General features: G+C 42.6%; 2 protein-coding genes across 2 annotated transcripts; one reads left to right on the forward strand and one right to left on the reverse strand.

Annotated features, from left to right (window-relative positions):
• The first annotated feature begins 6,757 nt into the window (after nt 1-6,757).
• LOC110081179 (immunoglobulin lambda-1 light chain) lies at nt 6,758-11,436 on the forward strand. The gene is made up of 3 exons (XM_020797679.3): nt 6,758-6,895; nt 9,808-10,170; nt 11,002-11,436. The coding sequence occupies exons 1-3, from the start codon at nt 6,847-6,849 to the stop codon at nt 11,328-11,330; spliced, it is 741 nt and encodes a 246-aa protein (XP_020653338.3). The 5' UTR covers nt 6,758-6,846; the 3' UTR covers nt 11,331-11,436.
• A 1,053-nt stretch (nt 11,437-12,489) lies between these two features.
• On the reverse strand, nt 12,490-27,070 carry LOC110081190 (lysozyme C, milk isozyme). The gene is made up of 4 exons (XM_078386483.1): nt 22,778-27,070; nt 21,634-21,798; nt 17,687-17,765; nt 12,490-15,755 (listed from the first exon to the last, which is right to left on the reverse strand). Exons 1-4 carry the CDS (start codon nt 22,914-22,916, stop codon nt 15,689-15,691), a joined length of 450 nt encoding a protein of 149 aa, XP_078242609.1. The 5' UTR covers nt 22,917-27,070; the 3' UTR covers nt 12,490-15,688.
• Nucleotides 27,071-27,797: the final 727 nt, after the last annotated feature.

Below are 27,797 nucleotides of genomic sequence, written 5' to 3' on the forward strand. Positions count from 1 at the left end.
TGTCTTGGCTCCGTTTGCATTGTCCTTGTTCAAATCTGTCTTGCCTGGAGTTAATTTCCACCCACTCACCACTTTTTTTAAGTGGCATAGCGGACAGAAAGACTCCCGTGTATGGATGATGCAGTGTCAAAGTCAAATGGTTTATTTTGTTAAAAAAATTAAAAAGCGAAACAGTTCCGACAGAACACATAAGCGTGCTGATCTCCTGATGGAACAGCATCCTACTTCACCTCAAAGACATCACCAAGATATTAGTACAAGGAACACTCACCCACAGAGGATACAACATGACCATTCACACAACCAAAAACGGGTCAAAAACAGCACGCTCTAGAACAATTTAAAATAAACAACCTCCTGACAGAAATGATTCCTGGAAGAAAAGTGTAGGTTTCCCCTGTGCTTACAATAAAATCATGTAGTGAATTTCCACAGTAACTTGAGGAGTAGGTTGCAATGTAGTTACACCCTAACACAGCACTAACAGCTGGAATAAATCACATAAATGTAGCAATCCTGACTACTGAACCTCAGTGCCTTCAGCTGATATTAGAATAAATGTGGACTCAGTATTTTGGTGTTAAAAGCAATTCGATGATAGTGTGATGCTAAAGGTGAACTTTGGAACTAGCAAGGTAAGATAGATGGAACCTGGTAAGAATAGCCTGGCACCTGAGAAATATAAAATGTATTTTTTCACTCCTGAAGAAAATTTCCCTTCTACTTTGGCGCTCATTCCTGAGAGGGTGGCCCCTTATAGGTCATTAAAATGAACTGCATCACCCTCTCCACAGGAGAGAATTCCAGTCTATTGATTGATTGATTGATTGATTGATTGATTGATTGATTGATTGATTGATTGATTGATTGATTGATTGATTGATTGATATCCCGCCCATCTGGTCTGGTTGACCACTCTATAAAAGATTATTTTTACAAAAGATCTATTTATGTGTATAGATGCACAATTAGAAATATTTTAGTAGTTTGAATGGAATTATATTATATTCCACATGAGCGGGGAAAATTTTGACCTGTCTGTTCAAGTGCTGCTAACCACCGATAGGCAGCATTAAGGTCCCTGATCCTCACCTGATGGTTTTTTTTTTAAAAAATCTTTTAATTGGATTACAACACAGAACACCTTCTAGTACTCCTTCACATAGAAAAGTACTCTCTGCCAAAAATGGCCATCCTAACCCCCTGAACAATCTCATAGATGCTGTGGGATGTTAGATCAGACAGCTGCTCTGGATAAGAGAACCTATGGGATTAGTGCCATGGCAGGGGAAAATGTATTGCCAGATGTGAGACTAGAAAATGTCATATTGATAGGGAAATAATTAAACAATGTACAGTCCCAAGTTTACAGCACCTAATTAGAGAGGGGGGGGAGAGCAGTATTTGAACTGAATTCTGAAAAGTTAAAAAGTCAAAATGAAAGCTACTGGAATGTACACGCTCTTCAAAAATACAGCTAATATTTAGGTTTTTTTAACATGAAACAACACTAGACTTCTAGCACCTCTGTACCTGCAACATGATCACCTCTTCCCTGGTTTGTGTTCACCCCTGATGAATAGCTTCACATAGTCTAGCAGTGATTTGGAGGCTATTAATGCCAGTGCGGTGAATGTCAAAATGCATCACTTTGGCAGCCATCCAGCAGGCCAGCAGATAAAGCATCAGCCTTGAAAGCTGAGCCATAGGAGTTCGGGCCCATTTGACATTCCGCTGTTCCATTGTTTCAGCTTGGGCAGGTAAAAGTAAATGGAACTAAGAGCAATTGTAAAGATGGGCTCCATGTTCAAAAATGGGAGAACATTAAGAAACTGACCGTTGGCAATCCCACTGTTCTCGGAAGCCACATGGACAAGCGTACAAGCGCATCAGCGGTTTGCGGTTAGGTATTTTTAAGCTTTAGAGCAAAACAAGTTGAGAAAAACAAGAACCAGGTGTGTTAGAATCATCTACCCCTGGCCTATAATTAGTTCAGATGTGTTCCAGAGTGATCTCGATTCATTTGGTTAGAGGAACCGAAAAGCAGCTGAAGTTCCAAGATGAGGCCTCTCGTCCATCTGTCCGCTCAGGACGTTTGTCATTCATCAGTTGCAGAATCAGATGGGGTTGAAGAGATGAGCTGACGTGTCCATTGATACTTAAGCTCCTCAGATGTCCTGCCGTTGTCCCAGCATACCATGAATTAAAGGAAACCCGTATTTCATGAAATACGATTCAGACACCATTTTATCATCACTGCAAGGTTTGGGATTGTCTTGCGCAACCTGACCTCACAGAAGACTTTGCATTCATATCTTTTCTTACCTTACTGGATATTTTTCCATTATTTAATGATAAAAATGAACCCTGAAGCCTTTCACAATTAATTAACAAAAAACAAACAGTTTTGCAGTCTGATAGACATATTCCTTTACATAAGCTTTTACTTAGCCTTTGGGGCTAAGTAATAAATGTTGGTCCCACCAGGATAGTCTACTTTTATTATGCAGTTTCACCATTAAAAAAAAGATAACCAGCATTTGCCTTTGTATACAAGAGAGATAAACTGTCTAGAAAACATTGCTAAATGTGGTCTTCTATGTAATTGTATTAAAAATGGTGCCTAGTATCAGTATAAATTGACACAATTATGTTATTTGATAGTGTTTCTTTTAACTTATATGGCTCAGTTAAATGCTTTAACCACTATCCTAGAAGAACTCAGTTCAACTGTTACTATTTTTGAACCACTGTGTGTGGTTTATGCATATATATATCTTCAGCCTGTTTTTCTGTTTACAAAACACATTGGTCACTCACTCACACAAGGACTGACTACTTCCTATCCTATTCATGAGTATGTGATGCAAGTCAGAGATCTGCAATCCTTGGTAATCTATAGGTACCTTAGGAATGGTGAGAAAGTGCTGTAGCTACTATCACAAAATGGCTGCCGCAGTGGCCATGGCCAGTCACAAAATGGCAGTATGAAAGTTTGAACAAGCATACTATTTACTGTTGTAGCATATGTTTCAGTTGTGTCTTTTATCATATGTGTTACTATAAAGAGAAAGTGCCATCTAATCCCATCTGTGGGAATTGTAGGAAATGACAGAATTATAACACCTAGCTTTCCAAAGCTGAATGTATACTGTGAGTTGGGCAACAACTTGTAAACCTTCAACAATGAAAAGCCCACCGTCTTGCAAAGCAGTCCATCCCATTGTCAGAAAGCTGATGCCATTAGGAAGTTTTTCCTAACATTTATCAAACATCCCTTTCAATTAATTTTTTTTCTCTTCAGAAAAATAAGAGCAATGACCTTTTTTAAAAAAACTGATACCCTTTGGTATTACAAAATAATATATGTCAGCTTTCAGGTGTCTGTGGAGAGCCAATGTTGTGTAGTAAATAGTGCAACAGACTAGGACTTGAGAGCACTAGGTTCCAATGCTAGCTGAGCTATGGAAAGTCACTGATGTGTGCGCGGCAATAATAAACCTCTATAAATATCTCACATAACTCGAAAACCCTATTAGGGTTGCTGTGAGTCAGATGTGATTTGATGGCACATAACAAGATGAAACATGTGACATTGTCAGAAGCAGTTGAACAATGATTAGCAAACAGTCCTGAGCACTAAAGATTTCCATCCTGGACTAGACCTAATTGTTTGTCTCAACTAAAGTAGACCAGCTGAATCAGTGGTTAGCATCCTGCTGCCTAAATGCAGATCAGAAGGGCAATCACATCAGCATCCCTGCCTCTCCAGTAGGCTCCCAGTTGCAATCTCACTACCAATGGAATGATGGCCATGCAATGGAAAGTCTGCCACAGTGGTGGGCAAAGGGGAACACTGGTATGTAATTGTCCTGTTGCTCTAAACTTAGGTAACAAGATATTAGCCAATGTGAGTTTGGCAAGTCCACACCTATGTAAATTCCATTGATCCAGTGAAGCTTCTCTAGCTGAGACTAATCTCTGAAGAAAGAGCCAATCCTACCCTTAAGCAGAGCACTGCAGTCCCACCATGGAAATGTCCGCCTGTGGTTACATGACTTTCAATCACGTTCCTGTCGTGCTTTGTGGTCACGTGGTATTTATTCCAGGATGTGCCTCCCAATGTGTTTTTGCGTTACCAAGTCATTTCCTTCCAATTCCACAAGTGCCTAGAGCTTCTTGTTCAGACCGTTTGACAGAAGTTCACTGATGCACCAGCACACAGTAGAAAACTTTTTAAAAATTAAAAACATTTTAAAAGGACATGCATGGTGACAGTAGTTCAAAAAACTTGCGATGAGATCATTCACATACATAGCAATGTAACATTTTTTTTAAAAAAAAGTTATGTAACAAAAAAAAAGTAGAAGCCTTTGACCGAATGAGAAATGATCCACGCTTAGCACCCCTCGCTGGGTAAATGATTTGCTAATGCCCGTGCAACATGTGACCACAAATTGATTATACAAACTCAATGGGGGATAGGAAGGCAACATTTGTCCCGTGTGACCAAGGCTCAAATCAACCATATCAGTAAGAGTATCATGAGAGAGCATCTTTTTTCTGACCTATTGCTGGGAGGCTATTGTAGGATTTTCACTTCACATGTCAAAATAACTTGCCCACCTTTGACTTGGGTGCATAGGAAGGCAACATTTGCTCTTCGGCCTCACGTGGAAAGAGTGTCTTGGGTCAGTCCTATCTGTGGACAAAGCCCATCTCAAAAACACAGACTAACTCTAACTCCACTTGTTCCCAAGGAAATGGCACCTTCTCAAACAAATATTTTTCAGTTAATGTCCCAAGATACAATTGTGATACTAAAAGACAATCTGGTTTAACAAACTGTGATTTTAGCTTAAAAGACACCACCAGCTGATTAGACCCTCAGTGAATTCAGTGAATGAAGCAGTGAGTTTATAATAACAGCCTCCATTAACCAAGTATTATATTTGTGCTCAGCTATGTGATGTTGAGTGTCTGTGAAAAGTCTTCCATTAAGCACTGTTTCGAACAACAAAAAGTCTCCCCGCATCTCAAAGACCAATACATGGATCATGAAGTAAGCATTCATGGACTATAGACCATGTGATGAGATGCATGAAATGTTATCCTGAGGTACAAGAAAATAGACATTGTTGGTGGAGAGACTGCAAACAAATGTGATTAGCAGTTAAGGTGACAAGTAGTGATAATTAGTACAGTAGCCAATCACAAAATGGTTTTTGGATAATAATGGTGAACTTATTAACGGTTGTCCTACAGTTTTAAAAACAAGTCAAGATTCCTTTCTCCCTGTTCAAGCCACAGTAGATAGTGTTCCCAGAGATTAGGCTTTTCTTATGCAATTGTGCTGCCTCCTTCACAGTTTTCAAGCCTTGTCTTGCCATTATCGGCAACATAGAAGCCTCTTGTATTTACCCCCAGCTGCTTCCTCTAAGATTTTCTTTCTGTTAAAAAACAAATTCCAAGCAGGAAAAGGCAAATGAGGTGTTCTTGACAGGCAAGGATATGAACCCTCTGCTTGGAAATACCCATGGAGCTGAACTTGTTAACGAACTATAGTTCAAGGTTTCTCACTGCAGTCTGTCTGTGAGTGTATTTACACAAGACCGTTACAGCAGTTTGATATGACTTAAACATATCAAGTGGGTCCATCCTCTGGAATCCTTTGTAATTTGGTGAGTTACTTAGAATTCTCTGCCCAGACTTCGCAGGGCACAAGAGCTCTCGAATGAAGAATTATCAGTCCCTCACGAATTACGCATTGCACAATCCCTTCCATGGTAGTTACCAGACTACTGTAACTGTTCCATGTAGGTAAACTGTCTGAAGTTTCTGTTTTTAAGAACAGCCATGACTGCTTTAGGGGACTATGTGTTCCTCTCTGGGGATTTTTGTGTGGTGTTTTTTGTTTGCTTTCTTTAGAATATTGTCATCCCTGATGTCAGATTTGTATCCATTCAGCCAAGGTACCCCGGAGAAGTGCACAAGCAGGTATAAAAGAAAATGGACATGAGGAGATGATGCAGTTGCATTTACAGAAAATACAGTAATTATTATTATGTGCCATCAAGTCAAGTCTGACTTATAGCAACCCTTTTCAAGGTTTTCCAGGAACAGAATACTCAACAGTGGTTTACCATTCCTTTCTTTTAGGGGCACCCTGGAGCTTTGCAGCTTGCCCAAGGCCACACAGGCTGGCTCTACTCAGAGGAAGCACAGAGGGGAATTGAACTCCCAACCTCTGGCTCTGCAGTCATAGACCTAAACCACTGAGCTCTCCAGCCAGCTGCATTTACAGAAAAGTGCTAGGCTGTAAGGTTGTAAGGATGAATAGCAGGTTATTCTCTCCTGTTTCCATTGTTTTCTTCCTCATTTGTTTTAACCTGGGGGGGGGAACAATCAATTTATTCCCACACACACACACACACACAACAAAAGCCCTGTTCAGCCTTGAAGTCAAATGAAACCACTACCATGCCAACTTATCCTACCTCAGCAGAGCTTCACTGTGCTTCTGAAGTAATAACAAAGGTGCACAAATTAATGACACTTAGAAACAATGACAAAAAAAAGAAAATCCCCCACCCACTGTGGAAATCAGCTTTACTCAGGATGACCACAGCCTACTCTGTTGTATGAATTTGCCTTCATCTGTCAGATGTCTGTCTCCAGCCAATCAATGAACCATTTCACCTGAATCTCAGGAAATCACCCGTGTTGTAGGCAAATACTTGCAAAGAGAATAGTGTTCATAAACCAAAGTGTGCAGGGTGTGGGGTGTGTGTCTTCATTAGAACAGCAAGCCGTTTCATCCCAGATCCTGCACCCACGTGGAAAAGGATGAGTTCTCAGATCCTGCTGTGCCTCTCACTGGTTCTTTCCATCCATGGTGAGTATACTTATGTGCACTAGATGTCAACCTAGAGCAGTGGTTCCTAAACTTTGGGCCCCAGATGATCTGGGACTATGATTCCCAGAAGCGCTAGGCAGCACAGCCAGTGCTCAAGACTTCTGGGAGTAGTAGTCTAAGAACATACCGACCCCGCCCCCCCCCCCCCCAGGTTTAAGAACCACAGAGCTGGAGAAGGCAAAAAAACGTGTAATGGATAAGTGAGAATGCATGGGAAAGGAGGACCTTTGGTCTTCTGCTAGGATAGATAGCATGAGCGTGATATGGACAGATGAAATCCAGATGTCACCAGTTTCTTTTATTAGAAGGCAAGTAACAGCTACTGTCTGGAAAAGGACTGCAAAGTGGGGTGTAGATTCGGGAGGCTGTTGGGAGAACACATACATCTATTTAGTCCTTAAGGTGCAACCAGAATCTTTTTTTTTCTTTTGCTTTTGCTGAATGGCCACCTACCTTGAAATTCTGGCCTACTACCTATGCATGCTAAATGATGAGTTGATCAAAACATAATATTTTGCTACACCAACTTAGATTTGCAGACTCTAGATGCATAAAACTCCAGCAGGCATCAGATTTGTTTTCTCTCTCTCTATCCCTGCTCTCTGCCATATACCTTTTTTCGCCCATTATAGCATTAAAACAATGAAGATCACAAATAAACCGTACCAAGTGTCTAGTTTTTAGGATATTTACATAAAGCTTTTTTCCCCCAAAGCTTCATTTGCATGCTTACCTTGCAAGTTGAAAAGTGTACATGCTGACAGTTCCTACTGCAAAGGCAGTGAATCATAGACTCCACAAAGGTCATTCTGATGTGCAAAGCCATAAACAATTTACTCCTGCTTCTCTGGCACTGCTTTTTGATACTGCACTCTTTTACTAAAGTGATGAATCAGAGGCATGGGAAGCCCTTAATCAGAGATGCTCTTAGCTGTAAATTGTACACCGCGATGGGATGCATCTGTTTCAAATACTCACACAGAGTTATGTTCCCTGTTAAAGTTATAGCCTGCTTACAAGCTTTAAAAGCTGCCATGGTTTGGGGGAAGGTATTGTTTTTCAGAGAACTGAAGAGGGTGTGACAAATGCACTATTCTGTGTGCTGTGCTTGTAAAATTACTAGCCCTGGATTTTTAAGGGGATGCAAGGATTTTAGGGGCAGTGGCTCAAAATTCCACTGAACATAGCTGAATTTACTTCTTCCAGTCAGTATGTGATAGGTTATAGCTTCCAGGTGTTTGTTTGTTGAGATTTTATTTTGGAGTCTTTTATTTTTCTTTTTATTGGAGTCCAGTTTTTTATACCACTCTTCCTTCTATTATTTCAGGATGGGGTACAATCCATTATGTGGACACTGAAAATGTTCCCCTTTTGGTTTATGCTTCTTAGAACAGCCTAACCAGCTAGAATACCCAGGTCAGAGTTTCTAGGCTCTGATTAAACTACAACGTAAAAAAATATTGAGTTAAAAGAAGAGGCAAAATTCTATGAGGCATCTGTGAACTCAAATGGCTTTGTGAACAAAAATATTTTATCTGGTGTCAAAAGGACAGCAAGACGAATGTCAGCAAGCCGCTTAGTCTGTGGGAAGGGCCTCCCATGGGCATTGTGAGAATGTACTCAAAAGATATTTAGGTGATATATATAGTGAGAACTTAACTGTCCTGTAGGCTGACCATCAAAAGATGCCTTCACCACTTCCTTACTTGTTATGTTCTTATCTACATTCGTGTCATTAATTTTTTAGATATTTAAAAATGTATGTTTGTTTGCTGTTGTTAATGGGCTGTCAAGTCACTCACAAATGAGGATGGTCCTAATAAGGTTTTTGAGGTATGTGAGATGCTTAAGTAGCAACTTACTATTTTGCCCAACCTCCTTGAGTTTTCAAGGCCAAGTAGGGATTTGAACCAGGTCTCCTGAGCCCTAGGTTAACACGCCATCCACTGGATTTCAATATTTATTCATAGTTACATTTCTTTACATACATAGACACTTGTTTTGATTTTTTTTTATCCATGCACTCAGGACAGTTTGCAGACTACAAAATCTAGGGAGCTGGGTGCTAAGGTTTTTTAAAAATCCCACACAAATACTTAAAAACTAACTAAAATTCTATTCAGCAGAATGATTTGAATGCAGCAATAGGCAAGATAGGTCACAGCAAGATGGCTCCTACAAGACTGTGCTTCAAGGGCCATCTGCCTGCAGAGTAAACGTGAGATACAAGCCTTTTGCAAGGCTCACTAGGACCCAGACAGGCTGGGAGCCCCATTCCGCTGCCCCTTGTAGCAACTGTGTTGATGTTTCATGTAAGGTTTAAAGCTGCAGTTCTATGCACAGTGATTTGAATAGGCATGATCTTGAGCACAATCTTGAACGCAGTCTGAAGATCGTGGGCAGCTGGGGGGATCAACCTGTCAGCTTCACTGAAGTCGCGGGGCTGAATTTTACTGAGAGAAGAAAACGTATGTGCTGCTGTTTGTCATTGTTTAAAAACCAGCTCATTCACTGGAGCTCTGCACCATCTTTCCTCCTAAGAGGCTGGACACATGCATCAAAAGGGAGGCCTGGGTCGAGAATGGCTGCAAGGCCCCAACCACCTTCATCTAGACTTGCCCTATGTGGACTTTAATAGGCTTGGGGCCAATGCTGAAAAGGCTCTGCTCAGGTCCACTGCCAGTTTTTCTACCCCTTGGATTTGGTGCAGGACCCTTAATTCCAATCACTATGAATATTGGGATGGGTACTTTGATGAAGAGCAGCTTGATGGCCTTATAGGCCCCTTCCAACTTCACTATTCTATGATTCTATTACTCCATATGATATCCAGCATGAGTTCATCTCATCCTTCATCTCTCTCTCTTTTTTTCCCCTCTGTCTCTCTCTAGGTGGAGCTTTGCAGCCTGTGCCCGTACAGCCACCGCAAGCCTTATATGCTGAGGGGGAGACCGCTGTCCTGCAGTGCCCCCTGGAGAGGGGCAAGATCCAGGACTACCATGTTTTCTGGTTTCAGCAAAAGCCAGCCAGTCACCCCACTCTCATTTTGAAGCATGGCAACAATGGCCAGATAGACAAATCGTCCAAATTTGATGCTCGGTTTGTCCCCATCCGGGATGCCACTGCCAATGCATATGTGCTGCAGATCCAGAGGGTGCGCACTGAAGAAAGTGCCACCTATTGGTGCCTGGCAGAAGCGAATTACTTCAGCATTGCAGTCTCAGGGAAAGGGACACAGCTCAGTGTCAGGGGCGGTGAGTGCGAACATTGCTTATCCAATACAAGTAACCTGGCCTGATTGAAAATTGGTTGTTTAGCAGTACCAGCGGCAAAACGACTGCCCTGCTTTGCTTTCCCACAAAATTATACTGGTGAAATAAAAACACAGAGTAACTATCAGTGGAATTTTGTGTTGAAAGACAAAGAATTCCATTCTGGTTCACAAAACACATGCCTCCGCTGAGGTTCAGAATCCTTGAACTCAGAGCTGATGCGACTTTCCAGATGTTGTTAGGAATGCCATGATTCCTTGCCACTGGCTATGCTGGCATCTACCAAGCAGTAACAGCTGGACTGCTACACCAGTTTAGTTTCTTCTCTGCCCATGTCAGGCTGCAGCTGATGATCCATCTAGTGCAGTGGCTCCCAACTTTGGGTCCCTATACGTTCTTGGGTGAATCTCCCAAAAATCTTCACCACTGGCTGTGCTGGCTAGGATTTCTGGGAACTGTAGTCCAAGAACACCTGGGGAACCTAATGCTGGAAACCACTGTAGTTAAAAAACAAAGGAGATGCCAGAAACCTGAAGTCTTTTCTCCTTAGATTGTCATCTTCAGTCCCCAGTTTGTTCACCATGTGTTTTTCTTCCTTATACTTTCTAAAAGCATGCTTAAATTTGCCCCTTTGAAGCACTGATGAGGATAATCAATTTACCATGGTGGATTTTTCTGGCATGGGGTCCCAAAGTCTGGCCCCAGCACCAAACCAAAAGAGGGTGGTTCTGGGAGTCACAATGGCTTGGTTGCTGGAGAGGGTCGGGTCAGATCAGTGCATCCTTGAACCCATGTTTGGTTTCTCTTTCCCAGGAACATCAGTAAAGGAACCATCATCAGTCTTCCTCTTGTCTGATGCTTCTCAGAGATCCTGCTCTTCTACAGTCCACGCCTTGTGTGTAGCTGAACAATTCTACCCAGGATTTCTGGAGATCAAGTGGAGCATAGATGGAAAAGATATAACGGAGGGGGTGATGCCTAGTCAGGTGATGTTGAACAAAGATGGCTCGTACAGCGCCAGCAGCATCCTGAACATCTCTCATAACCTCCTTGGCCCTGGCGCATCCGTCAAGTGTTCTGTGCTCCACCAGTCCTCTGGTGCCAAGGCTGAACGGAGTCTGACACAGTGCCAGGCGTCGTAAAGACAGCAGTACCCTTGCCTTGCTTCATTAGCCCTAATAGGGTCTGTGTGCACAACTGTATTTCCTCCCTTTAGTAATGCTCAGTAAAGCAGCCTTTATGTCCCCACTTTGTTTGCAGCGTCACTATTTGTTGTATGCAGCTGATTTACACAAGGGCATGGCTGCTGATGTTCTTAATGGGAACCAGATGGCTGCTGCTCATCCCAATGGTGCTTGCCTGTTGCTAAATCCCTGCATAACAAAGATGGAGAACCTTTGGCTCTCCAGGCATTGACAACTACAATTCCCACAACCTCTTGCCACTTTCTGTGACAGATGGGACTTCTGGGAGGTGAAGTCTGAAACACCTAGAGGGGCAACGTTTCCCCACCTTTGGCCAGCAGAGAACCACAGCAAGATGCCAGCTTGCCTCAAACGTGTCCTGCCATCAACCAGAGAACACATTGGGGAGGGGAAAGATTTCAGCACATGCTTGGAGGCTTTTTCTCTTTTGTTATTATTTTACAATACAGTATCTGGATCTTGACCGTGGTATACCCAACAATTTGTGGGACCAATGCACAACTCAAATGAAGCCTGGGGGCTTGCTTAGGAGAAATGGGCAGTTGCCTGCAATGTTCTGGTGGCAGTGGTTATCAATCATTTACCACAAGAGTGGGCAGCATGTGGGCCTTAGATCTTGTTGGGCTGCAACTCCTATCATCCCTAATCATCAATCATGTTAACTAAGACCAACAGGAATTGCAGACCAATACGGCGGGGCTCTCAAAGACATAAGAGATTGCCACAGAGTAGGTGGTCTTGAGGTCCTTCTCCTCCCCAGAGCCGTGCTGTGAGGAAGGATCCAGAGGTCCTGTTCATCCAGTGCCTCACCCTATGTCAACACCGGGGGGGGGGGGGAAGGCAGCTGCTTCGGAGGCCTCTGTCCTGTGTTTCATGCTGCAGCACTCTCCCCATTTCTGCTCCCTTCAGCATGTCTGCCAAGGCAGCAGCTGGTGGTGGTGGGAGATTCACCCCACCTGATGAAAGGGTACCAGCCCTAAAGTTTATAAGACACATGTTTAGAAAGATTACTTTTGAATAGTTACAAAAAACTTAACAGTACTCTTGTATCTGAAGAATCAACCTGCTGAACTGAATACATCTATACAGTACCTCATTTCCTACCATCCCTTCATTCAACAGCCTACGCGATTTGGAATTTGGAAGGAGCAAAATCTGATACGTTTTGTATCAGGATAATTTCTCTTCCCCTCCCCTAAACTCAGCTTGCTTCAAAGTTAAGTGTTTCTCATGGTCAGATCATGTTTGAACACAAGAGCAGATCATGTGTGAAAACAAGAGCGTATTGCTTTCTCTTACCATATTGTCCCTCCAGACATGCAAATCTTTCAGTGCTCAGTATTGAGACATCCCATGCACTAACAAAGATCTACTATCTTCCCAGCTATCCAACTACAAAGCAAAAGGACAATAATTTGCCAAATACCCATTCTGGCAAGTTCCTGTTGGAATAAGCAGCCTTTTCTTTAAAAGAATGCATTGCTACCATCAGTATCTGATCCGGGCTGAACCTCTCCCCACCTGGCTATGTCAGATAAATCACAATATAATTCTTGTTGTTTCCTTTATCTTGCAACAATGGGATTGAAGTCGAATCCCTCTGATGGGCACAAGGTGGGGGAAAGGTGTTCTGCACCTAGTGCCTGAAACATGAATGGCAAATGGTAGGTTTAACACCCCATCCATCTGGGTAGATGAAAGTGAGACACAGCCATTATGAGCCTTCTCCAATCCTTCCCAGCTGAAACACAGGCCATGGGTTGTTTAATACCATGCAGACAACAAAAGGGACTTTCATAAACTTCTCCCCTACGTTTCACTTCACATTCTCTCTTCGGCATGCAAACCAAAATATAATACAGGGGGATGGTTTTAGAACCTCCTAACATTCATTCCTAAAGGATTGGAAGCTATGGCATTCCCTGCCTCTTTCTTTAGGCACCTGTGATCATGCCAGAGGCTGGGAAATTTACTCTCTTTTTTTTTTTAGACTGTTGACTTCCTAGAACCTGCCCAAGCCATATGGCAGGGATTCTGGGAGCTGCAATCCAGAAAATTACTTTTTCAAGTTCTTGTCATGTGGCTGGGTGTCAATCAGGCAGAGACAATGAGAATGCTTTTTCAGCCCTTGCTGTTAAAAACGATAGCTGCTGTATTTTAGGAAAAAAGGTTTTTTGACCAAGGCTAGAGGTATGGCTTAAGTGCTCTGGGCTCTTCTTTATTCTAATTGGTCACAGCCTTTTCCTGCCCAAGGGCCAAACTACCTCTTCTTATCCTATCATTATCTCTACAGTGAAATTCCTAGTGCATGATTCACACTCCAACAATGTTTTCTGATCCTAGCCATCCCAAGTGTTTCTTTTTCCCCCCCACTGTTCTTCTGCGCTGTGTTGTTTGAGTTCAACTATTAGCTGAATAGCATCATCTCTCTAGCAAAAGGTCCACCGACACTCGCAACCGTCAGATCTTTCTTCCAGCTTCACCATCAGAAAGGGCTTGACCTAATTGGTGCAGGACCCTAGCTAGGACATCAGCCTTCCCCCCCCCCAAAAAAAAACTATAAATCACAGGATGTTGCTGACTTTATGTCCAATCCTCCTTCGCCAACATGGCCATACCCCACTCTTTCTAGAATATAGCATCTTCAGTGACACAGAGTTTGGAAAAATATGTTTTGGACCACACAACCCAGAAACCTCCATGAGCTGTAGTCAAAAGTTGATTTCTCCAAGCACTGCTGTGCAATTCAACACCACTCCTCAAGAAGTAGCTACTGAGTTGTCTAGGCCAATACTGCATATAGAGAAGAAAGACGGTGCATCGTGCACAGTGTCCTCTGGAGACAATGGCTGAACTCCTGTTCTATACGCTATGCCATTTAAGACTGATGACATCAGCAGCCTTAACTCAATGCAACTTTTGGAACATGATTTCAGCCAATATTAATTCAGACTTTCACATAGCACTTCAGAGTTGAAAATGCTTCAATTAATCTGGAAAATTAAGGTAGGCCTGAATGCTTCTATCATTTTACGGATGATGAAGCAATGCAGAAAAGCAGGATGAGGCACTTGCATAGAGACAATCTAATGAGTTGATGGCAGGGCAAAGCTGCATAAGTAAAGCCTTATCTGGAATCACCTTCTTCTCCAAAAAGAAAAAAAAGGTGGTGGTGGGGAAGAAGCACGGAGATTTGATCATTTTCAAACTGCCCTTTGTAGCTGTTAACATAAGTTAGTAGATAATAATGTACTACTGTACGTCTCTCTGTACTATGAAACCTGTGCTTACTAATTTCGGAATTTCAGGCAAAGGTTCAACCAGGTATAAAAGAACATACTTAAATTCTGATGGTAAGTGGGGCCAAAAAGGATGGGAATGAGAATATTATCCTAAAGTTTTTTATTGCTATTCACAAGGCCTCATGGCCAGGTGGTGAAGTGGATAGAGCAACGGTGTTAGACTCACAATACCTAAATCCATGGAAACGCATGAAGGGAACTGGTAGATCAATGCCTTAAATATCTTTCACATACCTTGAAAGCTCTGTTACAGTTGGTATAAGTCAGTTCTGACATCACATAACATAGACACAGTTATGGTTCTATCATGGGCCATCAAGCCAATTCTGACCCTTTTAAGGGTTTTCCAGGTACAGAACACTCAGAGGTGGTTTCCCATTCCCTTCCTGTGGGGTGCCCTGGGACTATGCAGCTTGCCCAAGGCCACACAGGCTGGCTCCTCACCCTGGAAACACAGAAGGGAATTGAACTCCCTGGATCCACAGTCAGATACCTAAACCACCAAGCTATCTATGCCTCATGAGAGGTATTTTAAACCTTCCGGATGAGAGGAGAGAGCCAGTATAAAAATTGGGAAACCATTAAAGAATTGTGTCATATGGAAGAGAATGGGATCATCTGGGGAAGTCCAAAGACAGAGCTGAGGTCCCAATTAGGCAGATGCTGCCCCAGAGTCTGAGGTTGCCCAGCACACAAGCAGGATATTTTAGGGTGGCTCATGTTTACTTAAAGTGTAGATAGAATTTGCACCCCTATTTGTGCAAACATGAAATGTACACCACCATTGCTGACTCAGCCCCAAGTGAAGACAAGAGAACCAGCAGGCACTCCCAGTGATGCAGAATAAGGATGTGTCTTCCTTCAATCCATCCAAACAAATGAATCAACGGCAATAATAACCAATATAAAAATTATAGGAATAACAATAATTAACAAATATATTGTGCACTGTTGACATGACAGAGAGCAGACAGACTGAAGATAGTTACATTTTCAAATCTTACACCCTTTCACCCAAATGGACAGGTCCTCGTTTTGACAGTGCTTCGTCCACCCATCCCTGAAAAGAGAAGATCAGCAAACAGGTCATTGAAATTTATGATTCCTAAACAAAACTGCCTCCATGCAACGACTAGCTCCTTTTCCCGCCAGGCAGGCCTTTTACTAAGCTAAAATAGAAATGACAGACGCCCTAACCCAGTAAAATCCTATAGCATTATAGACACAGTTCTACCAAAGCACACCAAGGAGGGTGTGAGGACCAGTCAGAACTTCAAAAGGTTATTTGTTTGGATTCCACCTCCCCAAATCTCCCAGCCTGCCTGACCACACAGAATTGGAATCCAAAAATGTAATTTCTTCTAAGCTTGGGTACCAGTGAACTTGTTAGGCATCTCTTCCTACATAATTCACATCAGAGGTGGGAGGATTTTTTTCTTTGGAGGACCATGGCAACCTGAGGGCATCAAGAGTGGGCAAAACTAGAGCCAAAAACCTTGTTTGTTTTAAATGAATTTTAAAATTATGTTTTAAGATTAAAATTATATTTTAGATGTTAATGGTTTAAATAAATGCTGTACCTAGCTATTTAAAACTTTTTGTGCTTAGTCTTTTTGAATCATTACAGAGACTTGTTCACATGATCATTTAATACTATCTGTCGTTTGACACATACAAATAGAAACCAAATAAAGATGGTCAGGATATCCAGATTATCATCATTTATGGAGATGTGCACGCATAATCTTCCTTAGAGTTTAAATTATAAAATGAAAGCTCTTTCTTTATCTTATTTTTTACACTTTTAAAACCACCTGTAATGAAAGAACAAGGAAAAGGCCGTGTGGTCCCCAAAATCAAATTTGTTTGGTTTTTAATGGTCTAGTAACAGGTACTACCCACACTTACATTTTTGTGATATATCTTGAACGCACCTTATGAATAAATCGAGCTATGTCCCTTCAAGGCAAAGATCCCCACCTACAATCAATTTCTGTATCTCTAAAAGTGTTGCTGAATCTTTCCTTTTCTTTCCCTAATGGAGCTCCTTGTGCCTATGACCAGACAAATAACACTCAGCTTTTCTGTGCTGCTTCACTGGCAGACATTTTTGTCTGGCTTTGAAAGGCACATAGAAAGGAGTTGGCAACTGAACTCTCTGAGGGTTTCTGGATACTTCTAGGGTAAGAAGCAAGAAAGGATACAAGCTTTTCCATCTTGTTCGTGATCTAATTTGGTGAAACAGAGAATAATATTGCCCAGCATTGAAAGATAACAATGACTGAAGGGGGGGCAGGTATAAAAGGACAAGGCTCCTGGACCTTTAATTCTTGTTATGCGCCACCAAGATTTAAATTTCCTGGTGGGGATTTAAATCCAGGTAGACTTATTTCATCACTCTGTCCACGACACCCATGCTGGCTGCTCTGGAACATTAACAGCTGTGCAGAAGGCAGCATTTCATGAGATCTTGTTTATCATCCAGATTGCCAGAGCACCCTATTTTAAATAGCTATTGAAACAGTCCAGGAAGCATTCTGTCTTCGCTTGCACCTGGCCATCCTCTAAAAGCGTTCTTGCAGGACTAGGAAACACGGGGCCCTCCAGATGTTTCCACACTGCAGCTTCCAGAATTCTTCAAACTTGGCTATACTAGGACTGAACGGTGTCACAGCCCGACTATGTGTTCCCTAGTGATATCTTCTAATAAAATGAATAATCAAAATCTAGTCTTTCAACATCCATGCCTTTCCCAGAAATCTGACAGAGGAATTCAGGCAGAGGAATCTTCAGCAGTTTCACATTATAGCACCAGCTTGCTCTGAAAGACAGGGTAGCAAGGATGGGTGACCAAGAGGGCAATCTATTTCAAGATGGAAGAGGAACAAGGGAGATGGCATAAAACTATCTTAACACTGTGCCATGCAACAGAACCATCAGGGAGAGAAACAGTGTCGAACTGGGAGGTGCTAACATAGGATCTTCTCCTACCAGGCACTCATTCCTTGGGAAGCATTCACGATCGTCTTGACACAAGTGATAGCACTACCAATTTCAGGATCCAGTAAATCTAGAATAAAGAATGAGAAGCTGTGAATGGTGCAAAGAACCACACAAGGCAAAATAATTATGATTTCTTCCACCCATTATCCTGGGTGGTGGTGTCAAAAAGAACATTAATTCGTGTCTGGAGAAGTGGCTCAGCAGAAGCATTGTCCCTAGCAGATGGAGTGGACTATTTGGGGAGTGAGATATGTCTTGGGCCCAGTTACTCTTCTCCATGGGAGACAAATCTCTGGAGATGAGTTAGTAGGCACAACAAGGGTTGGATCCTTCCTCCTTTCAATCTTAAAGCCCTTCTGCTGGTCAGAAAGTGGCCCTGTGAATTTTTAGTGGCTGGCTAGGGTTGCAGAACAAAAATGGTAGGTCCCTGTTCCTTGTTCAAACTAAACTAAACTCTTGAAACCAAGAGAGAGGAGTTTAATCCTTTAGGAATTTGAATATTCAGAATATAAGGCAGGGTAACAATCAGAGGAATGTCAATTTAGTTTTGAAGGCCCCTCTCCTGTGTCCCCACCAAACACACTTGCGAAGGTGGTAGGAGTGAGAGAAAAGCCTCTCCTGATGATCTTAACATCCGGGCAGGTTCATAAAGGGAGACACAGGCCTTGATAGAGATTGGACCCATGCCGTTTAGGGCTTTATAGGTTAGAACCAGCACTCTGAATTGAAATGGATCAGCTGCCAGCGGAACTGCTGTAACAAGGGGGTTATGTGATTCCTGCAATCAGCCCCAGTTAGCAATCTGGCTGCTTCATTTTGGACCTGCTAAAGTTTTCGGACACCTTCCAGAGGCAGCACCTAGTAGAGTGCATTAGAGCCAGGATGTAACTAAGGCACGTGCCATCATGGCCAGATCAGATCTCTCCAGCAATGGACACAGTTAGCACACTAGTTTAATTCTGCACTCCTAGCCACCGCTGAAATGTGGGCAATCAGGCTTAGAGACAAATCCCGAAGCACCCCAAAACTGAGCACCTTTGTTTTTAGAGGGAGTGTAACCTCATCCAGCACAGGCTGAATCGCTATTTCTTGATCTGCCTTTTGAATGAGCAGGAGCACCTCTGTCATTTTCTGGATTAAGTTCCAGTTTCCTCCTAGACATCATTAAACTGCAACTCTCACTAATCCTAGCCAGCAGATCCTGGGTTGAAAGATATCAGGAATTGGGCAACCATGTCTCTGGGAGACCATGAAAGACGCCTCTGGTCTTGACGATCAAAGGAGACCTACCAGTATGGCAGGCTGAGAAGAGCCTTCATCTGACACACTGGGAAGGTACCAGCCTGAGGAAGGCCAAGACAAAAGTAACGGTAAAAAAGAAAAGAAGTTCCTTGCCAGGTCAGATCTAAGGATCCACCTAGAAGTACAACATGTCCTGAATTCTTTCTAAGATGGCTAGAGGATGTCCACATACAGAACAAGAAAAAGAAGGAATGAAGAGATGGTGCACTCTGTTTCTAAGTATTGTGTCTTGAGACCACAGTATTGTGTCTTGAGGCATCTCTATATCTGACACATGTAGCTTGCCATGCCAAGTGGGGCTGATGGCAATTGGAGGTCAAAACAACTGGGGAGCCAAAGATCTGCCTGCCCGTAGCTTACAAAAGGCAAACAAATTAAAACCAAACATTTATCGATGGTTTTAGCTAGGCCAGTGGATCCCAACCTTGGGTAACCCATGTATTCTTCAGCTCCCAGTCAACCCCAGTCAGCACAGTTGCTGGTGAAGGCTTCTGGGAATTGCAGTCCAAGAACACCTGATTTACCCAAGGTTGAGAACCACTGAGCTAGGCATTAGAGATGTTTTGACTGTTCAGAAGTTCTGTCTATGTATTAGAAGCAGTGAATCCCAATCTGAAGGAACCCGGGATCTTTTAGTATCACAGAGCCAGGGTCCTGTAATGGCTTAGAGCATGTAGATGCTTCTAGGCTGGAGGCTTCTAGCACAACCAGCCAAAGACGTTACGCCATATGCTGTTCCATATTTTGCTCCTTAATGAATATTTGCTGGGTAGAAAAAAAAGATGTAGTAGTGGCATTGAAATATGAAAGGGTTATAAATAGTAGATGACAATATCTGCTCGATAACACCCGTCCATCTGTGAATGTGGTGCAGGTATGGTAGCGGTAACTACTTAATTTTTAAATAGCTTCCCAAGCTTTGCTTTTACGCCCCACATCTACAACACAAGATATTACAACATTCACTTAACTCACTGGGTTGTTGCAAGGATTACTACTACATGAGTCCGTTTTTTAAATAGATGGTTGTTCCTTACTGTTTTGAATGCGTTTTGAGTGTTGCTTTTGTTTACTGTGTTTTAAGTATTTGCTTGGGGACGTGGTGGCACTGTGGGCTAAACCACAGAAGCCTCTGTGCTGTAAGATCTATAGATCTTCAGCTGTAAGTTCGAATCCACGCGACGGAGTGAGCTCCCGTCGCTTGTCCCAGCTCCCGCCAACCTAGCAGTTCGAAAGCATGCAAATGCAAGTAGATACAGTAAATAGGGACCACCTCGGTGGGAACGTAACGGCGTTCCGTGTCTAAGTCACACTGGCCATGTGACTACGGAAAGATTGTCTTCGGACAAAACGCTGGCTCTATGGCTTGGAAACGGGGATGAGCACCACCCCGTAGAGTCGAACACGACTGGACAAAAATTGTCACGGGGAACCTTTACCTTTACCTAAGTATTTGCTTGATCCTTTAAAATATTCGTATACTTACTGTTCTTAGTTTAAATATTGTCTTTTAATTATGTAAGCCACCTTGGGTCCTTTTATCAAAGAAAGGTGGGTTAAAAATATTTTAAATATATAAAAAATAAATGCATAATGTATGTGTAGTACTCTGAATATTTGAAATTATGACACACGGTACTTCCAGATGAGGTTTTACTACGCAATCATGCTAGCTTAAAACCTGAATTTGATGTAGTGGGGAAGGCTTGTCATCTTCCATTTTATAAACTTTTGGCTTTTTTCCCTAACACTTCATCTTTTTTCTAACTGGAAAAAAAATCTGTTGAGAAGGAAAAGACACAAGTTTGGTAGCCTAAGAAACCTTCATCTAGGATGGAGTGAGCAAAGTGGTGACCTTTAGATCTGATTGGTCTGCAGCTCTCAATATACCTCACAGGTTGATAGGAGCTGTAACTGAGTAACGACATCTGGAAGGCCACTCATTCCTCATGCCTGTTCCAGAAAACATCTATAAAGGCATCAAACGTTCGATCGCGGCCAAGATGATAGCGGGCAACAGGTGGCGCTGTTGTCATTCATCTTGTCATTAAACGAGTCGGGGAAATCACGGTAATGGCGAAGCTCATCCTCAGCTTGCGTGAAAATAAAGGCAAGCAAGCAAAATGCAGTGTTTCCCCAAGTTCCGATATAAAGAGTTTTTTTTTAAAAAAAGGAATGTTGCAAACAAAGAATTCAGGGCATGTTTGGGGAATGCAAAAATAAAAATAATTCGCTTGTTCAGATATTTCGAAGCATATACGTACTAGCAATGCTGAACAGAAATCAATGTCTTGTCAATATTTGGGGGAATTGACTTTAACCTCCAGATGCACTGGTATTTCAGTGTAAAATGTGAATTAGCCAATGCATCGTTAACAGCAACGTGTTATGTGTACTAACCTAAGGTCCATGACAGTATATTAAATCAATATACTGTATTGTGTGTACTCCTGTTCCATTTTAATTTTTTTTAAAACTGAAAAGATCTTTAAAACAAAAATAAATAGGAGAGGTTAGTCCATTTTCTCCGAGACAATTACTGTACTCTGTATCTGATGGACCGCAGCCCTCTCTGTATCCTCCCTCCCCTTGCGGAACGACAGTGGCCTCTAGTGGTCATTGTGGGGACTGACCCGAGCATGATACCGAACACAGGTTCTCCGACGCTTTACTACTGCCTTCCTCTTCACACCACCAGCCACTGTTGATATGGAAGATGCCATAGTCGTTGGTGCCATCTCCGTGCCGGTCAACAGCCTCGGTGTCAAAGCCACTCTCATAAAATGCCATGCAGATCCCTGTGGAGAGGGAGATGGAAGGAGCCCCTGTCAGTCGCCCCTAAGGCAGTGGAGCAACGGGTGGTCCATTATTCTCAATGGTCGAAAGAAGGAGAGATTTTACCCATATTACTCTGGATCAGTTGTGTGTTTCAAAAGAGTGTGATTGTGCCTAAAGCCTTTCCATCTGGGAAACCATACTGCCTGGTTCATTTAGCGGTAAAATCCAGATTTTTATATTCTGGTGCCCTCCACCACTCCCATCAATGACCTCTCCTGTATCCAAAGCAATATCACTTTATGTCTGGAAGAGAACTTTTGCCTGGAAGGCTCCTAGGTTCACTTAGGCAAGATGCTCCTTCTTCTGCCTCAGTTCCCACCTCTGCAAAACGGGCGTAATAACACCCACTTTCAGTCGTGACCTTCTGAAAACAGTTATTGTGAAAGAAAGGTGCCCTGAAAGGTGGATTAAAAATCTGTTTCATAGACGGATAAATAAACCAAGGACAAGACTGAATTTATTTGGTAAAGAAGACTTTGATTCATAACAAATTAGTTTCATTTGCTACAAGGCATTTCCCACCATTTGGGCAGTGCACACGGTGCGAGGGAGGGGGCTGCTGCCCTCGTGTTCCGCTACAGACGTCCTGCAGATATTTAACTGGCTGCTGTTGGGAATTAATGTTGGACTGATTATTTATTTACGCCCCCCACCCCATCCTTTTCCTCCACTGAGCTCAAAGTGGTGTGACAGCACTCTACACACACACACACACAAACACAAACAACACCACCACCATCGCTTTATCTTCTCCATAACCCTGTGAGGTAGGTCAGGCTCAGAGAGAATGAGCCACTCCAGCTATCTCACCAAACTGCTGGTGCCCTTATGACTAAGTATTGTGATCCATAGTATTTATGCACTAGGTGTACTTGCCAGATTCAGGGCTGTCCTGCCCTCACAACAGCACTACAGCTTACTAAGGAAGTGCACACTCACAGTCGGCCAGGCTATAATTCTCAAAGCCATCCATCCCGTTGTCCTTCAGCACGTGGGCCAACTCGCAGCGGCTGAAGAGCTTGGCTTGGATAAGGTCCACAAACCAGGTAAGGAGGAAAGTGTGCAGCAAGAGAATCATGGTCTCAGCCTTTTGGCCTGTAAGGAGAAGGAGCCAACGTTTAAACCAGTGCAAATGTTGCAGACGCCACCATTAACTTCCCTGGGTGGGGATGGGTGGGGGGAACAGCAGCTGAGAGACAGGTGGGCAGGCTCCAACTAGGACCAAAAGAGATACTGTATAATATTTAAAGAATGACGGAGAGGGACTGGATGATGACCCTTCTTCGCCCTCCCAAAGGAGTGCATCTTTGCCTCCTGGATTAGATCTGAAAAAGGTTTTCTATGTGAAAATGGAAATGGAGATGTTGTGTGCAATTATGACAGCCAGCGTGATGTAGTGTGTGAGAAATGCTCACCCCCTTGTTACTTAATACAGTAACCAGACAACCACGAATTCAAGCACTTTTGCAAAAGTGGGTGTCCTGACTAGGCAGGCACACTGATCAATACACACAGCTTGATATTTATTCCCTATTCCCAGCCACATGATCCCTCCCTTGTTTCCCCATTGTTAGGTATGCCAAAGTGTACAGCCTATCCGGTATGCCTAAACCAATCATGTGAAGTCCTGTCCCTGTTTTACATCTCCCATTCCCCATATTAACTAGACCCCAGGCTGCTATTTATTTTTCTCCTTATTTGGTACATAGTCCCCTTTCCTTAACCTTCTTATGGTCATTCTTACTGATCCATACTATTTCATTATTAGCTAGGCTTAATTGCTCAATCTTCTTGTCAGTACAATAGGGTACCTCCCTTATTTGTACTTTCCTCTTATGATTTCTTAAGACTTCCCTAAATTCCTTATGTCAGCTAAATAATTAACAAAGTCTATATACTGACTATTTTACCATGACCATTTACTCAATCATCCTGTCCTTGTAGGGACTTGCAAAAGCAGCTTTTACCTTCACCCTTTTCTCTTAAGTGGATAGAGTGATGGATTAGGAGATCTGCGTTCAAATCCCTGCTCAGCATGGAAACATCACTGGGGCATGTCAATGGTAAAACCACTCCTGAAATATTCTACCCAGTATACCACACTGGCTCCCAAACATGGCATCCCTAGGCAGTTTCCCATCCAAGCACTAACTGGGCCCAACCCTGCTTGGCATCTGAAATCAAACAGGACCCGATGCATTCTGAGTGAATTAACCACCCCAGATGCAACCAAAGATATTTAATCTTTTATGAAGAAGCAATTTTAAGAAAAACTATTGTTAGTGTGGAGGGACGTGGTGGTGCTGCAGGTTAAACTGCAGAAGCCTCTGTGCTGCAAGGTCAGAAGACCTGCAGTCATAAGATCAAATCCACGCCATGGAGTGAGCTCCCATCGCTTGTCCCAGCTCCTGCCAACCTAGCAGTTCAAAAGCATGCAAATGCAAGTAGATAAATAGGGACCACCTCGGTGGGAAAATAACAGTGTTTCGTGTCTAGTCACGCTGGCCACGTGACCACAGCTTGGAAATGGGGATGAGCACCGCGTCCTAGAGTCAGACACGACTGGACTAAATGTCAAGGGGAACCTTTACCTTTACCTTATTGTTAGTCTAACTGTCCTCTCTAAACAACACTCTTCCCCTCTGTTTAGGCAGCTCAGATGGTCCAAGGCAGCCTGTGGAATGCAAGAATCTCACCCAGGCATCCTGTTCAACTCACCGTCTGGAGGAGGAGGAGGAAGAACTCCTGACAAGCTGGTCAGGGCAGCAGGTTTATTTAAAAGCGAAAGCAGGCAAGCGAAAGCAGACCTGATGGGTCCAAGGTCACCATGGCTTTTGCAAGGAGCCAGCTGCAGCCATGGGGTTCCGGCCCCTCCGTTTCCCTTTGGAAACATCACAGAATTCTAGAACCCAGAGTGAACTGTGACATCATTGCCCACTGATGAGGCAATGACGAAGCTGAGGCAAACAGCCATAGAACCAGCCATGAGTCAGCCTTTGTGTGCATTTATAGTGAGCCCCAAAGAGGTTCTGGAAGGCCCACAAGGACAGTCTAGAGTTCCTGGGAAGTCTATAGACAAGCCCCAGGGAGATCCTAGAGCACTGCAGATAAGACCCAAAGAAACCCCATGAATGTTGCAGATATGGGTAGTAGAAAAATGCAGCATATTGGGGACAAGTCCCAGAGGGATTCCAGGAGATTGCATGTGGTAGGTGCAAGGAAATCTTGATGGGGGAGCAAAAACAGCCTTATTATTCTGGGTAAGAAGGATGGATACTGGCAAGCGCAAGCTCTTATCTGGCCAAAGAGAACTGGGTGCAGATTTGAAAAAAGAGTTTCTGGACATTATTTTTACCATAGGGAAATTTCAGCACTATGTGTTTGGTGCACCACTGATGGCCACATCACAAACCTCTGGAAGCCATAATCTCTTAGCCCATTGGAAAGGCACCAGAGAGACTAGGGAGAATGCTTTTCAGTAAGCTACAAATTAGCTTATATTAAAAGCAGTGACATATTTGCAGCTGACATTTTAAGAACACACGATAAATACTCTTAAGGAAGACAAAGATGTTCTCACTTGTCAAGATGTGAAATCTTGTGATCTGCTGTAGAATGTTAAAATATTTAAGGGCGGTGTAGGAAAAAAATAGCCTTGAAAATGAAAGTACTTTCAGAATTGAGGATTGATCAATAGTTTACTAGAATCATTGCAATGCAATTAGCCAGCTCTCCAGCCAAGAATTGGACAAGATCACTGTACTGTACTGTACAGTACCATAATCCTCCTGACTGCTGAACATGCTTTACAAATGATAAAAAGGCATAAACAAAGGATGCAGGTCTTATAACTTGCACTATGCGTGGCTACAATATTCCAAGACTCAAGTGCACCAGATGCTTTTTGTTGCAAGTTTGTATTCTTCCAGAGTTTGCAAGATAAATATGTTTATCATCACAATGGCAGCCTGCCAGATTCTGAATTACAGGCCCTTGGAGTTACAGAAAGTTTAGGTTTATTAGAATTTCCTGTTGGATTTTTCTTTTTCATGGTGCACCACTCTCCCGGACCTCCAGGCCCTGAGAAAATGACTGATGATAGTAAATGAAGGAGAAATAAGAATATAAATAATGGCCAGAAAAGATAGCCAGGGCAAGGCACAAAGGATACCGGGACAGACCCATTAGAGGGGAGAAATCTCTGCTGGGGCAAGGGTAAATTCCCCCCCCCCCATATGACAGTATGATCTTTTCATTGCTTATACTCTAGTTTATCAACTACATAGTCTGTTCAGATATTTTCATAGATGTGGCTTAATTGAGAGCTGTTTTTTTTAATAATTTAGAGAGTATGCCTTTGTAGTACTTTTAATTATTCAGTACAGTATTTTCTAACTCTTTAGTTCCAGTCTTATTATTCCACTCTTAAGCACTATATTCATTTTTATTAGAGCATTTTAAAGTTTTGTTAGAGCAGTAACTTATATTTTCTATTTAGTTCATTAAGTTTTCATAGTTTGTTTTTTGGATATTCAGTAGAGAAGGCAATAGATAAAACACAATACAACACACATATATTATGTGCTTGCATGTGCCTGTGTAAAATGTAGAGATGTTCTTGGACATTCAATTTATCTGTCTTGCATGAGGCTAAGAAGTCAGAGGATATTCAGAACAAAGGAGAACTGTATAAGGTGCACAATATTCCTCTGGGTTTAATGGAATTCACCTTTTGGGGGATAAATGTCAGTTGTGGTGAACACAGGCTTCTAATTTTTCCCTGGAGGTCTATAAGGTTCTGTTGGACTCTTAGGGAGAGGTTCAGGTGTCAGATTCCTTGACCTGACACACAGGATAAGAAGATAATCTATGAGATTACAGAAACTGAATCCACTGGCAATCTCTTACTATGCCAGTTGCATGAGTTTAGCTATACTGACCCAGTCCTACAGAAATGTAAGGACCACCTCCTTAAAAAGCCTAAAATAACAACTTTTTTTGGGAGGGGAAGAGAGGAAGCACTTGAAAACAGAAATCATGCCTCTTTGACTCAAAAGTCAGTGTGGTTTACTGGACAGAGTATCAGAGTAGGATCTAAGAGACCTGGAAACTCACCAGGGGTGGGTGGGGTGGCAATGGCTAAACATTCCTAGATCATCTAACATCTCTCAAAAAACTCTTTTAGGGTCATCATCTTCTGTGAACAACTTGATGGTATATAGCAAAAATATCTCATGTGATAAGTGATACTTGAACAGGACAGTCTCCTGGAGCAGACAGATATTCCATGCCTGAGAACTGTTCACATCCACTTGAACCTCCAGCTACTCAAGAAGCAATCGTCCAAACCAGGAGTTTTCAAGTCATTCACTTGCCTTGGGAAAGAGCATGGATCTTCTGGAAGATCTTGTCAGAACTGGCTGGAAGAGGTCAGTGTATTTCTGCAACATGTTCTGGCTATTATTGTTGCAGAGTTTTAAATTTCTAGTAAAATTATTTTATCATCATTATCATCATCATCTTTGGCTACACAGTAGAAGTACAGAGATCCACAGAGGAGAATAGCATTAAGTTCCCCAAATTCCACCCCTTTCTCATTAACTGGCACTTAAAGTCTCAGAAACTCACTCTGAGACATTTGTGGGAGAAAGAATAAAAAAACATTTTCACTTATAGCTGTTTGAAATTACAGACTTGTATACTGTATACTGCTTTTTTGTATGCTAGCAACCAACCCAACAGATCAACAGCGACAAACAATTGTTACCAATCAATGAAAGTGAGGGAAAGAGGCACTCAGCAGAAAGGCAAGACTAGTGGTGAAGGCTTCTGGGAATTGCAGTCCAAGAACACCTGGTGTACCCAAGGTTGGGAACCACTGTGTGTAGGCGAGCCTTCCAGGAAGATGCCAAGGTCCCTGCAGCCAAACTCTAGAGAGTCTAGAGAGATCCCAGATATG

Source organism: Pogona vitticeps, chromosome 2 (genome assembly GCF_051106095.1).
Source record: "Pogona vitticeps strain Pit_001003342236 chromosome 2, PviZW2.1, whole genome shotgun sequence".
NCBI classification, from domain to species: domain Eukaryota; kingdom Metazoa; phylum Chordata; class Lepidosauria; order Squamata; family Agamidae; genus Pogona; species Pogona vitticeps.